General features: G+C 52.7%; 2 protein-coding genes across 2 annotated transcripts; both read right to left on the reverse strand.

Annotated features, from left to right (window-relative positions):
* Nucleotides 1-140: 140 nt before the first annotated feature.
* LOC120226757 (stem-loop binding protein) lies at nt 141-14,983 on the reverse strand. Its single transcript, XM_039224924.1, has 8 exons — nt 14,824-14,983; nt 14,590-14,706; nt 10,811-10,915; nt 7,779-7,838; nt 7,355-7,492; nt 6,585-6,734; nt 5,036-5,117; nt 141-1,105 (listed from the first exon to the last, which is right to left on the reverse strand). The coding sequence occupies exons 1-8, from the start codon at nt 14,880-14,882 to the stop codon at nt 989-991; spliced, it is 828 nt and encodes a 275-aa protein (XP_039080855.1). The 5' UTR covers nt 14,883-14,983; the 3' UTR covers nt 141-988.
* Nucleotides 14,984-15,932: 949 nt separating this feature from the next.
* On the reverse strand, nt 15,933-21,537 carry TMEM129 (transmembrane protein 129, E3 ubiquitin ligase). The gene is made up of 4 exons (XM_039224923.1): nt 21,005-21,537; nt 18,473-18,947; nt 17,647-17,806; nt 15,933-17,533 (listed from the first exon to the last, which is right to left on the reverse strand). The coding sequence occupies exons 1-4, from the start codon at nt 21,207-21,209 to the stop codon at nt 17,285-17,287; spliced, it is 1,089 nt and encodes a 362-aa protein (XP_039080854.1). The 5' UTR covers nt 21,210-21,537; the 3' UTR covers nt 15,933-17,284.
* Between the last annotated feature and the right edge of the window lie 277 nt (nt 21,538-21,814).

Consider the following 21,814-nt stretch of genomic DNA (forward strand, 5'->3'; position numbering starts at 1 on the left):
GTAGTTTCCTGCCGCCGGGCCGTGCTTTCTTCACCCCAAGCGCCGTCCCCCCGCGTCACGTGACAAGGAGACGCTTGGACCCTCCAAACACGGGGACTATCTGAGCAGGGGCTAGCTGGCAATAAAATAAACCAGCTAAAGAAGGTTCTTTTCTTTTTATTTTTGCAATATCATTCCATACAAAAGCAATAGAAACATAACAGTCTTAACAAGAAGTTTACAATTGAGTATTTGAACAGAAAATCTGTACACATTATCATTTACAGCAACTTTACATGGTAAATTAACTGTAAAACACGTCGTTCTCAGCCCCTCTGCTGGCAGCCTTACTCTGGGAGTGTTACGGGGAGCAGGCCCACCTAGCGGCGGTATTCAAAGTACCAAAGTAAGACTGTAGAACTTACATAAAATCCGTGAACTTAATGGCTCAATTTACTAACTTTGACTATTCAGTGCTCTGTAGGAGAAAAAAACACACCTTGACATACTGACGAAAGGCCCAAACTTTAAGTTTCCATAAAGATATTTATTAAAGTTATCCGATTGCAAGAACACTCGGTCAGCTACCAGTGAAGAAAGCTGATGTAAGACTGGTCCTGTGAGCGTGCAGTTAAACCCAAACCAGCCACCTGACAAGTGGGAACTCGGTGTCTCACTTCCTGGTGGAAAACCAGTTAAAAGTACGTTTGTCAGGTTAACGTGGAGGATGGCAGAGATTAAGCAATTAAGTTTTCAAGTTCAATTTTCCTTGGATTTAGTTCCATTTGCAATTTAAAACATGCAAAATATACTCACCATACATAAAATTAACGCTTCTTAAGAAAATAAGGCAAGACTGAATAACAGTTCACCGTGAGATAATGAGATAATGAACTATGAACAGAAGCCATCCGGCCACAAACGCGCAGGACACATGCTCGGCCGCCCCCAACCCGCCGGGGAGGGGGGGGGGCAACTCTCGCTCTCGGCGGCCTCCAGGTGGCACCAGTTAGCTCATGGCTGAGAAGTCTTTCAAGGGCTCCGTTAAACAAGCTTCCAAGTCAAACTCGTCCTCCGCGCCGCAGTCCACGTGCCTGACTTTGGTGGGTGTGCCAGAGTACACGTCCTAGAAAACAGAAGCACGGTCACGGCTACCCCCCAAGGCACACGGGACTTGCTGCCGCCGGCACTAAATCCAGGCTGCGCACCCCGAGGCGGGGGGCACTGCCTCCTCTGGAGCCCACGGCCCTGCACACTAGGATGCTTGGGAGAGAGACTTCAGTGAGTACCTACTTCAAACTCATGGGAAAAGTCACACTTTCTGGGAGGTAGGTTTGTCAAATCCCTACTCACTAACTGACCCCCACCAGAAACTGACTAAAAGCTCACACCTTTAAGGCATCCGAGCCCCAGTCCTGACTCACAGGGAGCTGCAGGACGGACTCCACATACCGTCATCCATGCACTGTGACTCGCGACACAGAATCGCACCGAACCCCGGGACATGCGCCCACCAGCCAAGGAGGCCCTGCCCTGGCTGCTCCTTCTCCAGCCCATGTCACCTCAAACATGGGGGCCACCTCCTAGAGTCTCATCTGGGAATCAATCGAGCGAATGCATGTCAAGGTCTATGCGTTCACTTACTACTTCTAGTAACTGTGCTGCCAAAGGGGCCGTTACATACCATACGCAAGGCACCGTGTAAAACAGACATTTCAGATGTGAACATCCACGTGCATCGTTAACAAGCACAGAACAGATGCTGAAAAGCTAGACGAAACCCAAATAGTGGCTCTCAGGGCAGGATTTGGTAATGCTGTTTAATATATTTCTGAACTGCTTTAATAACAGGTTTTGCTTTTTTCATTAAAAGTTTAATTAATTACAAGGCCACGTAATCAAATCTTAGAGTTTACAATTTAGAACACTTAAACCCACTGAAGCCCAATGTGTATACCAACTTACACCAAAGTTGTAAATGAACGTTAAAAAAAAAAAAAAGGGATTTTTCTGGGGCACCTGAGTGGCTCACTCAGTTAAGCGTCCGACTTCAGCTCAGGTCATGATCTCACAGTTCACGGTTCGAGCTCCGTAACAGGCTCTGTGATGAGCGCTTGGAGCCTGGAGCCTGTTTCAGAGTCCGTGTCTCCCTCTCTCTCTCTGCCCCTCCCCCCACTCATGCTCACTCGCTCGCTCTCTCAAATAAATATTAAAAAAAATTTTTTTAAGTTTTTTTTTTTTTCTTTGGAATGGAGAAATCTGGTTGATATCACTTGACTCATGTTATAAATTGATCACCCCCAATAATGGAACAAACTGACATACCCCCCACTATGGCCACATTCTTGCCTAATGGGTTCAATCTGAATCTAGTTCTTAAAGAAACAGAACCCCCAAATGAGGAATTCCACATTATAAAAACTGGTCTGAAATCTTCCCAAAAACTCAAGGTCACGGGGGAAGTGGCAGGAAGACTAATCTAAGTTAAAGAACTTGTAAGAAATGACAATTTAGACAAGTCGTCCTTTATTAAACTGTAAATCAAAAAACCTTGTAACAGAACGTCATTAGGGCAACCAGAAAACCTGGATATGGATGCTGCCGACAGCATTCTGTCAACATGCCATTTCCCGAGCACAGTGACATCATGCTGTGTCCAGAATTCAGTTGTGTGGTTAAGGGACACACAGTTCTGGGTGTTCCTAGTACTACATAAAGGACTCAGCCCGGGCTGCTCTCGAGACCTTTAGTACACCCAGCTGTGTCTGAACCCCTCTTCCTGGACCCGCCAGGACCTCCCGCCAGGACGCCTGCCTCTAATCCTCAGGGTCTGGCCACGGGGGCTCAGGCCCCTGCTCCCCCTGCCCCTTGCCGGCCCCGGGCCTGAGCCTCTCCCTGTAACTTCTGATTTGGCAGGTGGTATATTCAGAATGTTTCCTGAGCTGGGACAAACTAAGCTTCATCCAAACTAAGGATACTACCAGCGGAGATTTCCATGGGTTCCTTTTTAATCCCGCACACATGTACATAAATAAGCATAAAACTGGGATCACTTACCATTAAATAACCTGGTTTTTCTTAACAATTTTCCCCCATCATTAGTCTTCAAAAACAACTTTGAATATAAACATAACTTTGCTAGTCCTCTACTGTTGGACATCTGTCTTATTTCTAACCTCACAGTCACAAAGAGTGGGTCCACAGACGGTCCACAAGACAGGATGGACATGGCTGGGCTTACAGGGAGGGGACACAGATGGAGGGAGATAAAAGGCAACTATGCACCTTTATTTTATAGGCTTCTAAGCTGTTCAAACACAGTGCAGGAGGGCCTCACACAGGATGATCGCACATAAAGCATAAACTGCTCACCTATAGCTACTTGTATACATGCAGAAAAGTCTGAAAGAACATGTACCCAAAAGCTACAGGATTAGTTGAGACCATTTTTTATATATTGCTTCTAATGTTTGCGGTTGTTTCTTCAAAAACACATAGTTTTTAAAAATTGGCAGGGCACCTGCGTGGCTCATTTGGTTAAGCGTCTGACGTCGGCTCGGGTCATGATCTCACAGTTTTGGATCCAACTGTTTTGGATTCTGTGTCTCCCTCTCTCTCTCTGACCCTCCCCAGCTCTCTCTCTCTCGCTCAAAACTAAATTTAAAAAGGGGCGCCTGGGTGGCTTAGTCAGTTAAGCGTCTGACTTTCACTTAGGTCATGATCTCGCGGTTCGTGGGTTCGAGCCCCGCATCGGGCTCTGTGCTGACTGCCAGCTCAGAGCCTGGAGCCTGTTTCAGTCTGTGACTCCCTCTCTCTCTGACCCTCCCCTGCTCACGCTGTCTCTCTCTCTCCTAGAAATAAAAAAATAAAAATTTTTTTTAAAATAAAATTTAAAAAAAATTTTATTAAAAAATAAAAAAATAAAAATTGGCAAATGTGGGAGAAACCCTAAGCCCAAAATATATCTTTATTTCATAACAATTAGCAAATGGTCCTTGTACTAGCAAATCACCAGCACAAATTACATACAGCCTAAAGTTAACCAGTGACTATCCCGACATAAGCACTGGAACCAAAGGAAAAAAGGCCTTACTTTTTTCTTTTTAAAGTTTATTTTTCTTTCTTTTTTTTTTTTTTTTTTAACTTTTTTTAATGTTTTATTTCTTTCTGAAAGAGAGAGAGAGACCGTGTGAGCAGAGGAGGGTCAGAGAGAGAGGGAGACACAGAATTGGAAGCAGGCTCCAGGCTGTGAGCTGTCAGCATAGAGCCCGACACAGGGCTCAAACCCACGAAACTGAGATCATGACCAGAGCTGAAGTCGGATGCCCAACTGACTGAGCCCCTCAGGCGCCCCTATTTTTTTTTTTTTAATTTCAAGAGAGAAAGAGGCAGAGTAACCCAAGCAGGCACAGCATTGGCAACAGAGGCCAAGGCGGGCTAGAGCCCAGGAACTGTGAGATCCATGACCTGAGGAGAAATCAAGAGCAGGATGCTTAACCATTTCACCAAAAATGAAGCCACCTGGGCCTCCGGAGGCTTTTTACTTTTAAAATGAAAATGGTGGGGGCGCCTGGGTGGCTCTGCAGGTTGAACATCCAACTCCTGACTTTAGTTCAGGTCCTGATCTCAAGGTTCGTGGGACTGAGCCCTGTGTGGGGCTCTGTGCTGACAGCATGGCGCCTGCTTGGGATTCTGTCTCCCCCTCTCTCTGCCCCTCCTCCACACATGCGTGTGCTCTCTCAAAATAAATGAACTTTACATTTGATCTTGGCCAAAAGACCCAGAAGCAGTAATAAAAAAATAAACTTTAAATAAACGAATAAAATAAAAATAACGTCAAATGAACGGTAGGACTGGTTAGGTGGACTGAACCGAAAACCTAGACAAGGCCACTAAAGAGAAACTCCACCAAATCTGATATTCTGATGACGTCAAGAGAAAGGGATAAGGAGCCCCCTTATTCTTAAGCATCAAAATCAAACTTTGGCCGTAATGTCAGTTTATGAAGTGGCACACGTTATCCACAATTAACTTGAAACCACGGAAAGGTACTTACAAAGTTATCCTGAGAGCTTGTCTGGGATTCAGAGCTGCTTTCTACGGATTCAGTCTCCATTTCCCCGAGGTCCACAGGATGTCTGTGAAGTGAAACCAAACAGGTCAGTCAGTCCCCATTTAAAGCCAGGAGGCACATGATGCAGGAAGGTTCTCCCAGCCTGATCACTAAACACGAGCACAATCAATACCACGCTGCCCTGAGAGTGCTGACACGGGTCTCCTCTGCTCCTGAAGGGATCGGGACAGTTTTCAGTGAACTGTCCGCCTTCTCTGACGCCATGCTGCCCAGTCAACCCGCACAGGCAGAGCAGGCTGCAGCTTCTGCAAGTGGAGACACCCACCTGGCTCAGAACACACCACAACCTGCCCCTTCTCAACCGAGGTGCAACTGTTTACACACCCACGGGCGTCCTTCCAGGTAGAAGCAGCATTAATAAGCCCAATTTGGGGACATAGGGACCACCAGAACATACAGATCATCACTAATCTTTCCAATTTTCTTCTCATAAAGAGCATGGAACAATAGTGTCACAGTGGTAAAAAATAGGTATGACACGATGACATCCGTGAGGCCGAATCCATAAAGCCACATTAGAAATCATCTCAAGGACTCCCGGGTGGCTCAGTCAGAGCAGCAGGAGACTCCCACGTTTGAGCCCCGCGTGGAGTATAGACAGCACTTAAATAAAACCTCAAAAAATCATTTCAGGGGCGCCTGGGGGGCTCAGTCAGTTAAGCGTCCGACTTTGGCTCAGGTCATGATCTCATGGTTTGTGGGTTCAAGCCCCGTGTTGGGCTCTGTGCTGACAGCTCACAGCCTGGAGCCTGCTTCCAATTCTGTGTCTCCCTCTCTCTCTGACCCTCCCCTGCTCACACGGTCTCTCTCACTCTCAGAAATAAATAAAACATTAAAAATTTTTTTTAAATCCTTTCAGACACGACAGCTTCTTCTTAATTTCCCCAACACAAAGCAGAAACTCAAGTATCTACTGAATGAACAAATCTGTTTGAAGAAGGGAGAGGTCGGGAGGGAGCTGAGAAGAGGGGCTCAAAGAGAGCACGTGTGTGAGGCCATTCTCTCCAGCGCCCTGTCAACTGCCATCCCAACTCCAGGGTAGAACCCTAGGCCTCAGGCCTTTCCAACCAGGTTGCAGTTGAAAAATCAACAGGAAAAAGATAAAAGGTTTTGTTTCCATAGTTCAGCTTAAGTTACTCAAGTACCTTTGAGAATGTTTACTTTAAAACTTAAGACAGACCACAATCCACGTATTACTAGGTTTACTAGGCTCTACTTTCTCTAGCTACGAAAAGTAAATTAAATCCAGGAAGCATGTTCTTCTCTCCACCGCCTCCCAGAGTGCAGCCATGCCACCTGCACATGTGTGCACAGGGAAACCAGACATGAGGCCCGGGCCGCTGGCTACTCTGCTCTCAGAGAACTTCCAGGGGAACTCAGTACAAGGAGAGCGTGCCGCACAGATGATCAAGTGATTTCGGTCACTGCACGCATCACAGAAACACAGGACAAGAATGCAAGAAAGACATACATTTCTTGCAAATCACATCCTTCTTCAGGTGGAGGATCCCAAAAATGCAGCGCCACCTTCCAGAGTTTGATCTGCTGGTCCCACGATCGTCGACTATACTTTTTGAACTTGTTGGGGGTCTTGGGATGGATGCCGGGTTGTCGAAGGTGTCTGCGGGAAAGAGGGAGGTTATTCCAACACACTCCACCCACATCTGCGCATCGGTTTGAAGATTAACCAAACTATAAACTCAGAGTTATTAAAAAATTACAGATCAACTGAGATTCTATAAAACAAGCAAAACTAACGTAGAAAATGCACTACCCCTTTGACTCTACTATTCTTCTGCTATGTGTGCTCCAGAAAGGTGTATTTGAACCCTAGTCCCACCAAGAAATCGATGCTCTAAGCTTTGCAGCCTGCATGCGGGGAGCAGGTAGAAGAGCGTGCTGCCCGGACCAAATGAGGCAACGCTCACGTTGTTCTCCAACAACATCTTTACAACCTGCAATTTGAACTTTCCTCTTTCTCCATCACGCATGTTGTTAACAGCCTTATAAGACTGCTAGGAGTCTGACCTGAAGTAAAAACCTGAAATGTTTCCCAACACCCTGAGCTATAAAGTGTTGTTTTCTTATCCTCATGTCCCTGGGGGTCCCATCCATTCCTCTTCATTCATGTAAGTGCCTCAGTTGTTCAATGGTCCTCAGCAGGCGTGAGCTACGCCCAGACTCTGATTCAGCTGCAAAGCCCTGGACTACATCAGGCATGTGCCAGTGAAACAAGGCTACCTTGGGACCTCTTTAATATAGCGGTCATAGGCGATGGTGTTCTTTCCGTAGTTGATCTGTTTCTGCCTTCTCATGAGCACACTTTCATCCGTCTCTAAGTCAGCTGGTACCGCGGACCCCGACTCCTTCGAATCAGAACTGAAGAGGAGACAAACAGAACATGCCTTAAGATCACTATGTAAGAAAATGTTGAAACACCACAACAAAAGAACATCTGTCGAGATTTCAAACCATGTTAATCCTCAACAGTCCAGGAATCTGTGTGTACGTGAGAATTTAGTACACAGTCGGTACAGCTTCCAAAGCAGTGAGGAACGGACTAACCAGCACATGCCGCTGAGACAGCCGGCATCTCACGCAGTTGTTTCCACTATCAGACTGCAGGGCTATCAAATTAGAAAAGAAACACTTATGTGGCATTTACCTTCCCGACGAGGACTTTCTCTCTCTCCCAAAGTCATTTATGAGAAGTTTTCTTTTATACCTGAAAGCAAAATAAACATCACTGACTTAAGACATAACTGAGTTAACTGAATATAATGCTTTTAGAACTAAAAGACAGCCTCCAGGAATAAGGCCTTCTTCCTGAGCAGTATGGTCTGGATTAGCAAATTTGGATAACAGCACAGTTGGGTGCTTTTTAATTTTTTTTTGAAATTTAATTTATTTTTGAGAGAGAGAGAGAAAGAGAGACAGAGCATGAGTGGGAGAAGGCCAGAGAGAGGGAGACACAGAATCTGAAGCAGCTCCCGGCTGTGAGCTGTCAGCACAGAGCCCAATGTGGGGCTTAAACTCATAGACTGCGAGATCATGACCTGAGCCAAAGTCAGACGCTTAACTGACTGAGCCACCCTGGATCAGCGAATTCAGGTAACAGCACAGTTGAATGGCTTATTTTCAATCTCTCTCCGGCATCTTCTCTCATAAGAAGGTAAGTTACACGCCAAGATCACACCATGTGCTTAGAGCAACCAGGCTCTGTGAGCAGCAATGCCCTTGATCACCACCATATGTAATAAAGCAGAGGGTCTCTGAGTCAAAGCAAGCCCCTAACAGTTTCAGGTTAAGTAACAAGAGTGGAGTTTCAAAAAAAATAAACCCAAGTTAAAGTAAAAAGTTCTTTCTAACACCACAATTATTTATTAACGAGACACATGTGCCCGAGTCCTGCTCACTTCCCCCCGTCTTGGAAGGAGACGGACACTGTCACCCCCGTCTTGTTCCTCTCGAACTTCACCAGACATCTGACTTCTATCATCATAACAACTACCAAACCCCGGCTCTGCCGAGGTATGTCAGCCAAAGGAATGTACGCGATCTACCACCGAAACCATGGACCACCTCAAACTAGAAGTTTATTTGTCCGAAGTATGTAGTCTGTTCCTCCGTCTCCTTACAAAATCCTAGCCCCCAAGTTTGCGGCGGCATCAAGTACAGTTTGGACGCAGGAAGTAATGAGTTTATTTCCTGTGAATCCAGAAAAGCATCGTTATCAGCCTGTGAGAACAGAGAAAGGAGACTCTCAGATCACTTTCTACAGGGCTTCATTCTCCTCGTGACTCCAGTTGAAGAAGACTGGCTTCAGGTAGGACTGATACTCACTTTCCAATTTTCAGAGAGCTGGTGTATGGTGTGTTTTAACCTCTTGAAAGTACAGTGAGCTAAATTCTGGTAAAAAGTACGGTGGGCCACCACCATCAGCAGGTCAGACCACCCAGGCCTTACTAAAGTGGCAGCCATCCAGCAGGAAAGGTGTGATCAAGCACCAGAGTGGTCAAAAACTGAGCAGGCCTATTTTGCCAAGTAGAACAATTATCAGAGGCAGGACTGTGAGATAACTGAGGAGCAGAAGGGGCCACCAAAGGAGTGTCCAAACATACTGGAATCTCCACACATAGCAAGAGAGCCACAGACAGTCTCTGGCAAGGGAAGAAGGGGTAGGAACACACAGGTAGGTCAAGACAGCTGTTATAAACCTCAGGAACAACACACAGAAACTACACAGATCGAATCAAACATCCCAGCTCTACAGTTGGGGAAATCAAGATCTACATCAATAAACAACTAATTCAAAACACTGGAGGAACGCCTGGGTGGCTCAGTCAGTTAAGCGTCCAACTTCAGCTCAGGTCATGATCTCACAGTTCATAGGTTCAAGTCCTGCATCAGGCTCTGTGCTGACACCTCAAGAGCCCACAGTCTGCTTCAGATTGTGTCTCCCTCTCTCTCTGCCCCTTCCTCACTTGTACTCGGCCTCTGTTTCTCTCTCAAAAATAAACATTAAAAAATTTTTCTTTTAAAAAAACAAAAAAAAGGGGCGCCTGGGTGGCTTAGTGGGTTAAGCGTCCGACTTTCGCTTAGGTCATGATCTCGCGGTTCGTGGGTTTGAGCCCCGCGTCGGGCTCTGTGCTGACTGTCAGCTCAGAGCCTGGAGCCTGTTTCAGTCTGTGACTCCCTCTCTCTCTGACCCTCCCCTGCTCACGCTGTCTTTCTCTCTCCTAGAAAAAAAAAAAAAAAACATTAAAAAAAAAACAAAAAACAAAACAACACTGGAGCCACACCTGTCAACTTCCATCTCACCTTTCCACCAGGCATGCTCCACCCCACCCCCCGCCCCCCGCCACACACACGTGGTTATAACCAGCCCCCACATGTGCCTGTGCATTTCTTAAGGAGGCAGCAAGAAATACCATCAAGCACTGCAGAGGTGCAACAGGCAATGTGGCCCTGCTTCTCTGCAGAGATGACACATTTTTCTCATAAGAATTAAGAACCAACGGACTCAGTTTAACACTCTCCAGGTAATTATGAACCACAATATTTTTTTAATTTTATATTTTTTAATGTTTTTTATTTATTTCTGAGAAAGAGAGAGAGAGAGGGAGACAGCACGTATAAGGAAGGGTCAGAAAGATAGGGAGATACAGAATCTGAAGCAGGCTCCAGGCCCTGAGCTGGCTGTCAGCACAGAGCCTGACGCGAGGCTCGTACACACAAAACGTGAGATCATGACCTGAGCCAGAGTCAGACGCTTAACGGACTGAGCTACCCAGGTGCCCCTGAGCCACAATATTTTAACTCAAAGTTCGTTCAGCTGGGTTAGATGGCATATATCAAGAAGGGGAAAAAAGAACAAAGAATGTAATCAAAAGAAATAAGCGGTGTTTAAGGGTGTATATGAGGAATGGAAGTGGCCTGGAGTTTGTGAGAACTGGGACCCACCAGACATACCTGGAGGGCTTCTTCAAGACATGGCCAGACCCCACCCAGAGTGTGCCATTCAGCAGGCCTGGGTTGGGGCCTGAGAATGTGCATTCCTAACAGGTTCCCAGGCACTGCTAATGTTGCAGTACGGGGACCAAACTCGTAAGCATCATCATTCGAAGACATACCTCAGATTTAATACATAACTGAAAGCACGGCAAATAATATTCCAAATCGGCCTGAAATGTATACCTTGCAATTTCCTTGTTAACTCTGGTTCTCATCTCATCCTCTTCGACCGCACTTGCCCAGTCCGAACATCTAGGATGGGGCTTGGGGCCTTCGGGAGTGGTAAAACTGCAAGAAAATGAAAATGTCCATGTGAAACGGGCCACACACTTTTCACTTCCTTTCAAGCAGTACATCAGGAAATGTTCAGATGCTGTTTGGGGGGCGGGGGGTGGCAGCAAGGGAACAGCCTCCGAGACAACCTCTGCTCCATAACGTGCTAAATCACTGAGTTCAGGCAATTCACTGAAAGCCTCTCTGGGCTTCATCGAACTTCTGGGCACCTACCATGTGCAGTGTTGGCTAAATCAGGAGGAAAAAGCCTACTGGGGGGAAGGCAAAGTCAACACGACCTCTTCAGCCCGAAGAATGGTGCCTAATACAATTTGTTCTTTTATTTGTAAAATGAAAAGCTATTTTTCAATATTTTAGAAAAAGCCTTAGGGGCATCTGGGTGGCTCAGTTGGTTTAGTGTCCAAGTTCAGCTCAGGCATGATCTCATGGTTCGTGGGTTCGAGTCCCGGGTCGGGCTCTGTGCTGATATCTAGCTCAAAGCCTGGAGCCTGTTTCAGATTCTGTGTCTCTCTCTCTCTCTCTCTCTCTGACCCTCCCCTGTTCACACTGTCTCTCCCTCTCTCTCTCAGAAATAAATAAAACATTAAAAAAAATTAAAAATTAATGTGACTCAGTAACCATATCCCAAAGAACCAAATGGAGGACTAACCAGAGCTGGACATGAACTTTTTTTTTTTAATGTTTGTTTATTTTTGAGAGTGAGAGACAGAGTGTGAGCAGGGGAGGGTCAGAGAGAGGGAAACACAGAATCCGAAGCAGGCTCCAGGCTCTGAGCTGTCAGCACAGAGCCTGATGTGGGGCTCGAACCCACAAACCACAAGATCATGACCTGAGCCAAAGTCAGATGCTTAACCAACTGAGCCACCCAGGCCCCACCAGAGCTGGACATGAACTTCTCACTAGTGTATCAAGAAGTTCAGATCTCTGCCATGGCAGGTTCCTGTACTTTTAAAAGGTGCTTACAAATGACCTTCCACTACATTTTGGTAGAAGAGAAAATGGCTCTTGCAGAACTGAACCTTATTTTTTATTATTTTTTAATGTTTGTTTATTTTTGAAAGAAAGAGAGAGAATACAAGTGGGGGAGGGGCAGTGAGAGAGGGAGACACAGAATCCAAAGCAGGCTCCAGACATTTGAGCCCAACTTGGGGGCTCAAACCAACGAACAGAAAGTTCATGACCTGAGCCAAAGCCGGATGCTTAACTGACTGACCGAAGCCTATTTTTCAGATTAAACAGAACATAGTCACCAGCCTATCCTATCTCAGGGCAAAAAAATGTTTTTGGGAAGGTGCTGGAATGGAAAACAAAGCCTATTTTACACAACGACCTAACCTCCGTCCACAGGAACTTCTCACATCCTGGGATGGATCTACTGCAGGCACCTGTATGCATTCCCCACTCAACACCATAGCACACTGGGGAGAAAAGCACTGCCAACAGCAGACACAAATGGCATTTCTGCCACATTAGACGAACAAAGAGGCCAATGTGGCTGGTGAGCTGCAGGGGAACCCACAGGAACACTAAGGACTTTTAAAGCAATGTAACGATTTAACATTTTGTTCTCAGCTAAATGCCAGACGGATCGATCCTGACCTCACATCCGCTCCAGCCCTATCCAGGTCTCTCCCACACTCAACACTCCTTCCCAAGTATCTTTTCTAGCCCTAAGTATCTAAAAGGCATAACCGTGTTCTGGTAATTCACATTCACCCACACTCTCCTGACATCTTCTCCGGCTCACGTGAGAAGCTTCAGCCTGACTAGGGACTCCCTCCCCGTGCCGGCTCTGCTCTACCCACACCCTCTTCACCTTAGCACACGGCTCCACAAGGAACAAAGATGTTCGCAGCTAACACCCTGTGCATCACCAACTCATCAGCAAGTATTAGGAGTCCTGCCTTAGAAAGTCGAAAATAGAGATTTCTCCCCATCTCTATTTTTCACTGTCCCGTCCCCTTCCGCCTGAACTTAGCAGCCCACCCACTTTGTGCTCCTCTAGTCAGACTTCAGACAGGCCAAACGCATCCCCACCTGGGGGGCCTTGGCACACAGATCCTTGCAGTGCCTGTTTTTCCCCAGTCACCACACACAAGTCACCCAACACAGGCCTTCATCCCTGCCCTGATTTTATCCACCCACACCCCGTCCCTCTGAAACACCCTGACCAGCTGAGCTGCCCGCATCAGAGTACAGGCATAAGGAAAATGGAAATGTGGTTCACAAAGTGTCCTAACCTCCCCAACATGCTATGCACTCTAGAAACCACTCACATAAACACTGCAATGAAGGCTCATTCAGAGAGAAAATACCTGGGGACATCAGAATGAAAAGAAGGATCTAGGAAGGAAGAGAAGGGAAGAGAGAAGAACTTGATGTTCCAGAGAATAAGAAACATGACACAAAAATTACAGGAAAAAAAAAAAAGAATCTACAGGCACCGACTTTGGCTCAGACCATGATCTCCCAGCTCATGAGTTTGAGCCTTGCACTGGGCTCTCTTGGGATCCTCTGTCCCCTCTCCCCCCTCTATCCCCCTCCCCACTGTGCTTTCTCAAAAACAAACATTAAAAAAAAAAAAAGATTCTGCCCTCCCCCACTTGTGCTCACATGCTCTCTCTCAAAAATAAACTTAAAGGAAAAAAAAAGGATCTGGGATTCAAATCTTGGTTTGCATCCCAGCACATATGCCTGTTTTCACTGTGGTGTGTCACCTAACTCCTCAAAGCGGAGTCTTCTGAGAGCCAACCTAGCCGGCTGCACGGAAACATTCTAAAGGCTCCCCACAGTGTCCCCACAACACAGGACGGCTGGCTCCTGAGGCGGAGATCAGCTTGTGCTGACACTTAGCACTAGAGAGCCTGGCGGGATCTTCACCTACCCCAGTCACGTGACACACGGGTGCCTTCACACTCAGATAATGAAAAACACAGGCATCTTAATCAATCAAACATTTGAGAAGCAACCGCCTTACCTAGTCAGGGTGCTATACCAGAGACACCACAAGTAGTCGGCTGTGGTGGCCCTCTGACCTGTCGTAAGACCTGGACCTGCAACCACTCAAGCATCGTGACCCACGGGGCACCCTAACTAATCAGATATCGAAAGCCACAAACACCCTCACTAATCAACTGACGCTGAGACACAAGACACTACACGTGGATCAGAGTGGCAATCTCCAGGTGCCATAACCAGTCAGGATTGGGAGGAGGGGACCCCAGGAGCCGTAACCAGTCAGGACGGGAGGGGGGGGTGGCCCGCCAGGTTGTCATAGCCAGTCAGGACGGGGGACCCCCAGGCGCCATAACCAGTCAGGATTGGGGGGAGGGGACCCCAGGAGCTAACCAGTCAGGACGGGAGTGGGGGGGTGGCCCGCCAAGTTGTCATAACCAGTCAGGACGGGGGACCCCCAGGTGCCATAACCAGTCAGGAAAGGGGTCCCAGGTGCCTTCACCAGTCAGGCGAAGGATCCCAGGAACCTTAACCAGTCAGGACGAGGCCCCCAATAGCCTTACCCTGTCAGGCGAGGGACCCCAAGAGCCTTACCCAGTCGGACAGGGACCCGCGAGCGCTTTAAGCAGTCCGGCGCCTGCCCCCAGATCCCTAAGCTAACAAGGTGGGCCCCCCGGGCGCCTTAACCAGTGGAGCGGGGGCCCCGGGCCCACCTGTCGGGTCTGCCGTCGCCCGCCGGCTTCGCGGGGCCCTCAGCGTCCTCGGGCTTCCTGCGCCTCCCGTCGGCTCTGCGCTTCCGTCCGAGGCTCCACCTCGCGGGGGGCGGGGGGCTACGGACGAGAGGCCGCGTCAGTGTGGGGGTGGGGGGTACGGCCTCGAGGCCCCCGACGGCCCGCCGCCCCCCCCCGGCCCGCCCGGAACGCCCCGGGGCGCACGGCCCGTCTCACCTGGCGTCGCGGTCTCGGCGGCTCCCGCAGCCGGAGGGGCTTCGCGGCCGGCAGGCCATGTCGAGCGCGACGACGGCGACTGCGAGGTGCTGTGGTGCCTGGCGGCGGCGGCGTCGGGCGGGGGTCCGGGGCCGGCGGGCGCGTCCTCTCCCGCGCCGGCGCTGACAGGCTCTGCGAGTGCGCCCCGCCCCCAACCGCTTTTATGCGCCGGCGGCCCCGCCCCTCCGGGCTCCCGCGCGCGCCGCGTCGGGCGAGACCATCGGGGCCGAGCCGGCGGGGGAGCCCGGGCGGCAGCGCGCGCTCCGTGGACTGCCCGGGCCTGGGCGGGGCGCCGCGAGACCGCAGCCCTGACGCTGCCTTCGGGCAGGCGGCCGACTGACGCCGTCTGGCCGGACGAGGAGAGGCCCGAGGAATGGTTGCCCCCTCCTCCTAGCATGGGGGCGGCCGGGGCTGCCGCGCCTCCGCGGGCGGGGGAAGGGGTCTTGGCGGGAGATTCGGGCGCGCGCGAGCGACGCGGGCGCTCGGGGTGGGGCAGAGGGCAGGCGGCGGGTCTCTGATTGGTCGGCGCCGCAGGGGCGGTCCCTGCGCTGGCGGGAAACGGGAACCCGGAAGGGGAGGCTGCGCTGACGCCGCAACCGACCCGTCGCCGCAGGCTATCCGCAGTTCTCCGCGCTGCGCAGAGCTCACTTCCGCCGCTTTCGGCGCCGCCTCTGGCTCTTTGACCCCCACCCGCACTCCACGGGCCCTCCGTGACTCCCAGACCCGTGCGCTTGTAGGCCTCGTCCAGGACCCACGCCCTTGAGCCACCACAGTGTTCCCATGAGGGTCCCTACATCTGGAGTGCCTGCAGGCAGACCCCAAGGGCCCTGGCCCCCACCCCTTCCCCAAAACCGCAGTCCCAGAGCTACTGAGCCCGCTCCCGCGGGAGCCCTGGCTTCCTGAGACCCCATCCTGCAGCTGGAACAAAGGGTAAGCTGCCAGCAGTGTCTGCCTCCCTTCTCATTTTAAGCAAAAACGGGTACGTTGAAGTGGGCACAGTGCTGCTGCTTCTCAGCTGGCTTCTCCCCCTTACCAGTTCGAACATCAGGAAGGACAAACAAACCGTTCCATTTAAGTCTTAAGTTTTGAGGCTATCGTTTTATTAAATACTGTATCGCTTAGCTACAATAAGTTTATAAAACTAAGTAACTTTCTCTTGTAAAAATAACCTGGCCCAGCCCTCCTTTGGCAGCACCTGAAACTGGGCTGAGGCTGGGCGTGCCCTCCCCTCTGATGGCCTGCCTTCATTTGTGGAGTACCCTGGGGGTCCACAAAACTGAGCCACCTCCACTCCCAAAAGCCTGGGGTTTCAGTGTGGCCTTGGGCAAGTCGAACCAGCTGGGTCCATCACCACTGCTTGAAACAGCCAGGCTTAGGAGGCTTAGGACTACGAATGTGAGGCTCCAAGCGAGGACCCCCGGCAGCCACATCTGTCAGAGCTGGACCCAAAGGCCCAGGACTGCCCTCTCAATTGTGCCACCAGAAATCGGGAAGAGGCACGGCACATTCCTTCCTGACTCAGGAGGACCCTACAGAGGGGTGCCAGCACAGGCCAGCCCGGTGCTGTGTCCCAACAAGCTTGTTGCCTGGATGTAGGAATTCGCTGTGTGTATCTTCATCTCAGTACTGCCTCTGACCAGAAATCGGAGACATGGCCTTTCCCTGGACTCCTGGGGGCAGCAGCAGGCGCGGAGGTGCATGCCCCTCCAAGAGACAGGCAACCCCACAAGCATGCAACTAAAGAACAGGAAGTGAGAGAAGCCAGCTCCTCACCCAGCCTCTAACAGGAAGCCCAGGATATCCCCAGGCAAGGAGCAGGGTGGGGCCACCCATCCAGGAAGAGCCACCAGCAAGCCCCAGGCAGTGCTCTCACCCTGGAGTTGTACCCCAGGCCTCTCTCTTCAGGTCAGACTCCCCCCCCAGGTCATGAGAGCAGCCTGGTGGGGTGCGGAGGGAACACGACCCCCCAGGGCCAGCAGCCAGCTTGGAGATGGGAGCCTGGAGGATAGACTGCAACCAGTTTGGATAAACCTGCGTCTGGTATGTAACTAAGAGGCAAGTGTGCTACATAAAATTAAGGCAAGTGGTTCAGGGGAGGGCGACAGGGTCAGACCCCCAGTCTCCCAGAAGATAGCTCAAGTGGCCTCAGAATGCTCCGGAAACGGGCCCCACACCACACCAAGTTCCGTGTCCAGCACCTGTCCTACCTGGTGAAACAGAAAATAAAAGGAAGAAGAGGCATCGAAGACCTATCCCACGGTCACTGCCAGCGCCGCAGCAGAAAAACCTCCCTTTCAGACCCAAACCCTCCTCCTTCATCACGCTGGGAAAAGAGCCCCTGGCTGACCACACAAACGGGCCTGCAGGCCCTGGCTGCGCTCCACGGGGTCGCTGAGGCTGCTCCGTCACCTGGCCAGCGGGCTCAGCGCACAGGACACACATCCAGGACGCAGAAGCGAGCACGGCAGGTGGGGCACGGCACGCGGCTAGCGAGCCAGGTGTCGGGGTGCTGCGGGTCCTGGCGGCTGGCAAACCACTTGCCCATGCAGGTGACGCACCACATGGGGCGGCAGTAGCACTGCTGGCACTCGCCCTCGTCCACCTCGTGGCATGTCTTCACCAGCTTCACGCTGGCACGCGTCTGCATGCAACCGATGCAGGCCTCCAGCTCCTGTGAGCGGGCCCAGGCGTCAGAGGCAGTGTGGCCACTTGGCCTTGCGGGGCCGCCCCACCCCCCAGGAAGCCTGGCCTGTGGGCTGGCACCTGCCCCTGCCCAGCCCTCACCTGGCTGCTGGGGACGGAGTAGGTCGGATTGATCTCCACCAGAGAAGCAAACGTCTCCAGGAACAGGTCGCCCAGGCTCTGATGAATGACCACGTTGGCCGCACTGCGGATGGGCGCGCGGAGTTTCTCACACAGCTCACCGTACTCCGTGGAGTTCAGCCTGCACGAGGTGGGGACTGCTGGGCTGGGGCCACGGAATCGAGGCCCTTCTGCAAGGCAGGGCTTCATTCCCGATGGGGATGCTGAGGTGCCTCTAGGGTGACAGGGCACCCACGACCTCATAGAATGTGAGGGCTCAGGCACAGCCCAGTTGCCAGATGGAAACGAGCCAGCAAAGATAGCCCAGAGGCCGGAGCCCACAAAACCAGCACCACCCACCTGCCCTCAAGCGATGCAGGGAGGGGCAAAGAGGGATGGGGGCGGGGCGGGGAGAGGGGCGGGCGTTGCAGCTGAAACACAAAACACCTGACCTTCAACAGGTTCAGGCTCACAGTGGGTCCCAGAAGAGGGACAGCAAACTGGCCGCAGCCTGGGCCCCAGAGCCAAGGCAGCCACCAAGCCTTGGTCCACCCACAAATGTCCCCAGTGTGCTCCCTGGAAAAGAGCTGCGGAAGGCAGCTCAGAAGACATGGAGAAAGTGGAAGCAGAGACTACCTGGGGGCGTGAGGGGGCAAGGGGCCTTGAGGGAGGGGCCCGCTGGAGGGGTGGCCAGAAGAGCCTGCTCCATCTGCCATCACCTCCCAGAGGGGCCTTAGCCTGGAACACAGGCACTGGTGGCCTCTGGAGGCACCAGCCTCACTTCTGCCCTGGCCACAGGCACACCTACCGGATGTCGAAGGCCTGCACACCAGGGCTGGTGCTGGCCACGTGGATGGTGAGGAGCTGCACAGGCAGGTTGGGGTCCGGTGAGAGCTCGTGCTGCTGTGATTCTGTCACAGTCAAGTGCACATCCTGCTGCTGAGCCACGTGCACACGGTATGTGGTCACCTTCATCACCCACGTGTCCGTCACAATCACCCGAGCACCTGGTGCCCCCGTGGCAAACTTGTCGATCCGCCGGAACTCAGTGTTGACGGAGGAGGCGACAGCCCACCAACCTGACTGCGGGAGGGCGTAGAGGGCCAGGGTGCGGGCCAGCGGGTGATGGGCCCACCGATCCCAGGACCAATAGTAGATCAGGGTGCAGGCGACGGTGGGCAGGGTCACCGCCAGCAGAAGGAAGAGCCGCCAGGCCTCTGGGGCCTGGCTGGGGGAGTAGAGTTGCTTCTCTGAAGCTGCAAAACACATGCCCACGTAGTACCCTACAAAGGATGGGGAGGGTCTCAGCAGAAATCAGGACTGCCAAGCCATTGTTCTCCACCCCTACCCCACCCCCGTAGTGACCGCCTAGGGCCACAGTGCTGTCCCTGTACCTCTGGGGGAGGGGCACTACCCTTTATCTCTAGCCCCAGGCCTGGGCCTCTGTCCTGGTCAGCTCCCACGGCCAGGCCATGGTACCCCAGGGCAAGGGTGCCTTACCTGCCTCCCCGGCTAGCCCAGCTCAACCCTTGCCCATTACAATGGTACAATAAGTGAGAAAAAAGCGTTTTTAATTTACATCTTTAGTTTTGTATAATACACAATTACTGAAACAGAAAAAAAAACTAAAAATGCAAAAACAAATACAAGGATTTGGTGTCCCCTAAGGAAGAGCTGCACACTGGCCCTCTCAGAGGTGGGATCTTGGCCTCTCAACCCCACCCCTTTTTAGGAGGCAAATCAGGAGTGTAGTCCATTCCAGAGCTCAGATGTCAAAGAATAAAAATAATGGCGCACAGCACAAGAACTCAGAGACACTCTAGGGCCCCTATCTGCCAGATCAGAGCTAATGTTCATCTCAAAACACAAAGTAGATAGTGAAGGCTTGCGTGGGTCCCCTCAAAGGTGCAAAAATAATGGTAACCTGTTTGCTGTTGCTCAAGTTGCTACATTTAAAGTAACTTATTAGGCAGATATAGGTAATACGCATATAAAGTTTCAGAGCTTTTCAGAAAAAGTTCATGAGAGAGAGACTCCAGGGCTGGTCCCTAGGCCAGTCTCCATCATCTCCTCCACCTCCATGAGTCACTCAGCTCCCTAAGTTCTGGTTTCTCTGTCCATCTGCTGCATGACAGCCCAGCTCCTCACAGGTTATAGGAAAAGTGTAGTTAAAGGGGCTCCAGAAAGCTGTGGGGATCCTTAGTTCCAAGGCCAGAAATCCAACCCACGACCTTCACGGGAGCCAGAGTTCTGGGCCGCACTTTCCTCATTTGAGGAACCAGCTTAGAGGCATCCCTGCCTCACAGGGGTACTGGGGCCTCAGGCTGGGAAAGCCACATAGCTACCCCGACAGCAGGTGAAGAGACTAACTTGGGCACGGAGACCACCAGCCCACCACGAAGCCCCGGTTCCCATCCTGCCCTGGGCTTCTCTCTGCTCCCCTTCCCCGGAAGGCAGGCAGCCCTCCTGCGCATGCCCGGTCTCAGCCCGGCCCGCTCCAGCTGGCCCTCCACACCCAGCCCAGGCTGCCGCGCCCTGCGGACAGCTAGACACTCCGGAGTCCACAGAACCACAAACCGGGCCCCCTGCCAGCCGGCCACCTGCCCTTCCACACCTGCTCTGTGTCCTCCAGAGAACACACACACACACACACACAATAACCCGCTTTCCAGCCAATCCCCTGTGCAACCACTTGGCAAACCAGCCTCGGAGAGGCCAGACAGCACATGGATCATCGCCCAGCCCCCCGGGCAACGTGTGAGGATCCTGCCCCAGACAGACACACACACACACACACACCCGGGCAACGTGTGAGCATCCTGCCCCAGCCGCGCGCACACAGGCGCGCGCGCCCTGCAGGCCGTCTGCACCTGTGACACCCCCATGGGGTTACCCATCTCTGCCTCCTTTCTCACTTCCACCTTCCTGTTGAACTCCATTAACTCCCGGCCTCCTGCGATAGCTCACGACGTGCCCGGCTGGGCGAAGCACAACCCCCAAGCCCCGCGCTGGCATCCTAAGCCTCCGCTTCTGCCACCTGCAAGCGGCCAGCTGCCGCCCGCTCCTGCCTGTCACTGCTGGGAGCAGCGGACGCGAGGGCCCGGGGGGCCGGCCCACAGCCGCGGCTGGCTCTCGGGGTCAGCCGATTCTCCCCAGCTCGGAGCCCCCGGGGGGCCGCGCGCTCTCCCCGACTCTCCTCCACAGGGAGCGAATCCCGCCCAGCCACCTCTGGGGTCCCGGAACTCGGCCGCGAGCCCGAGGGGCCACTTCAGTCCACCAGGGAGGGGACAGGCCGGCGCCCTGCCCCGGGGACTCCCTGGGGGAGGGTCGGCCTGCTCACCGAGCGGCAGCAGCGAGTGGCACAGGAGCGTGGCGGACGTGCGGCGCAGGTGGTAGGGCACGAAGGCGGCGTCCTCGCTGCCCAGCCAGCCCGACAGCAGGTTCTGCACCGTGAGCCCGGCTGAGTGGAACTCGGTGGGCGTGAACACGAAGCACACGGCGAACACCAGGTAGGCCAGCGTGAAGGTGACCTCCGGGCTGTCCATCGCGCTGTCGCGACCGCCGGGAAGCCGTCAGGGAGGGGCCCGCAGCACCCGACGGGAAACAGACCCGACAGTTCCGAGCCGGTGGGCGCCGGCAGGTGGGCGCCAGGCCGGCGCGGGGCGCTCTAGGAGACGGTGTCCGCGCCCGCGAGGAATTCTGGGACATGGGTCCCCGCCCACAGGTCGGCGTGGGGCTCTCTGGGAGACGTCACGTCGACGCGGGGCACGCTGGGGAATGGAGTCCCGCCAGCAGATCTACCACAGGGCACCCTGGGAAGTGGAGTCGCAGCGCTCCGCACAACACAACCCCGAGTCGTGAGTGCGCGACAGTCCTCGCGAGGGTTTGCTTCCATCCCACGACCCTCCTTGGGGGCGGCGTTGCAGCTGGCCCCATTTTACAGCTGGGGAAACTGCGGCCTGGGCCAATGGCTGTCAGGCCCTGGTCTTTCCGCGCAACCCAGTCGCGTCCGCCGCGGAACCGAGATCCGCGGGCTACGGCGAACCCCACAGTCATCTCTCGCCGGCCAGCAACCCTCCCCTTCCCCTCCGCAGGCTCGGCGAGCCGCGATTCCGACGACTTCCGGCGCCCAGCGTGCTCCGCCCCCGGA

This window comes from Hyaena hyaena, unplaced genomic scaffold (genome assembly GCF_003009895.1).
Source record: "Hyaena hyaena isolate Hyena2069 unplaced genomic scaffold, ASM300989v1 scaffold_1827, whole genome shotgun sequence".
NCBI classification, from domain to species: Eukaryota; Metazoa; Chordata; class Mammalia; order Carnivora; family Hyaenidae; genus Hyaena; species Hyaena hyaena.

Excerpts from the sequence above, each read along its gene's own strand:
- LOC120226757 (XM_039224924.1), bottom strand. The coding sequence starts at position 14,882 with ATGGCCTGCCGGCCGCGAAGCCCCTCCGGCTGCGGGAGCCGCCGAGAC. Across the intron at positions 7,493-7,778 it reads AGAAAGTCCTCGTCGGGAAG|TTCTGATTCGAAGGAGTCGG; the intron begins GTAAATGCCACA and ends TCTCCTCTTCAG. Across the intron at positions 5,118-6,584 it reads GGATGTGATTTGCAAGAAAT|ACATCCTGTGGACCTCGGGG; the intron begins GTATGTCTTTCT and ends TTCACTTCACAG.
- TMEM129 (XM_039224923.1), bottom strand. The coding sequence starts at position 21,209 with ATGGACAGCCCGGAGGTCACCTTCACGCTGGCCTACCTGGTGTTCGCC. Across the intron at positions 17,807-18,472 it reads GTGCAGGCCTTCGACATCCG|GCTGAACTCCACGGAGTACG; the intron begins GTAGGTGTGCCT and ends CACCTCGTGCAG. Across the intron at positions 17,534-17,646 it reads ACTCCGTCCCCAGCAGCCAG|GAGCTGGAGGCCTGCATCGG; the intron begins GTGAGGGCTGGG and ends GCCCGCTCACAG.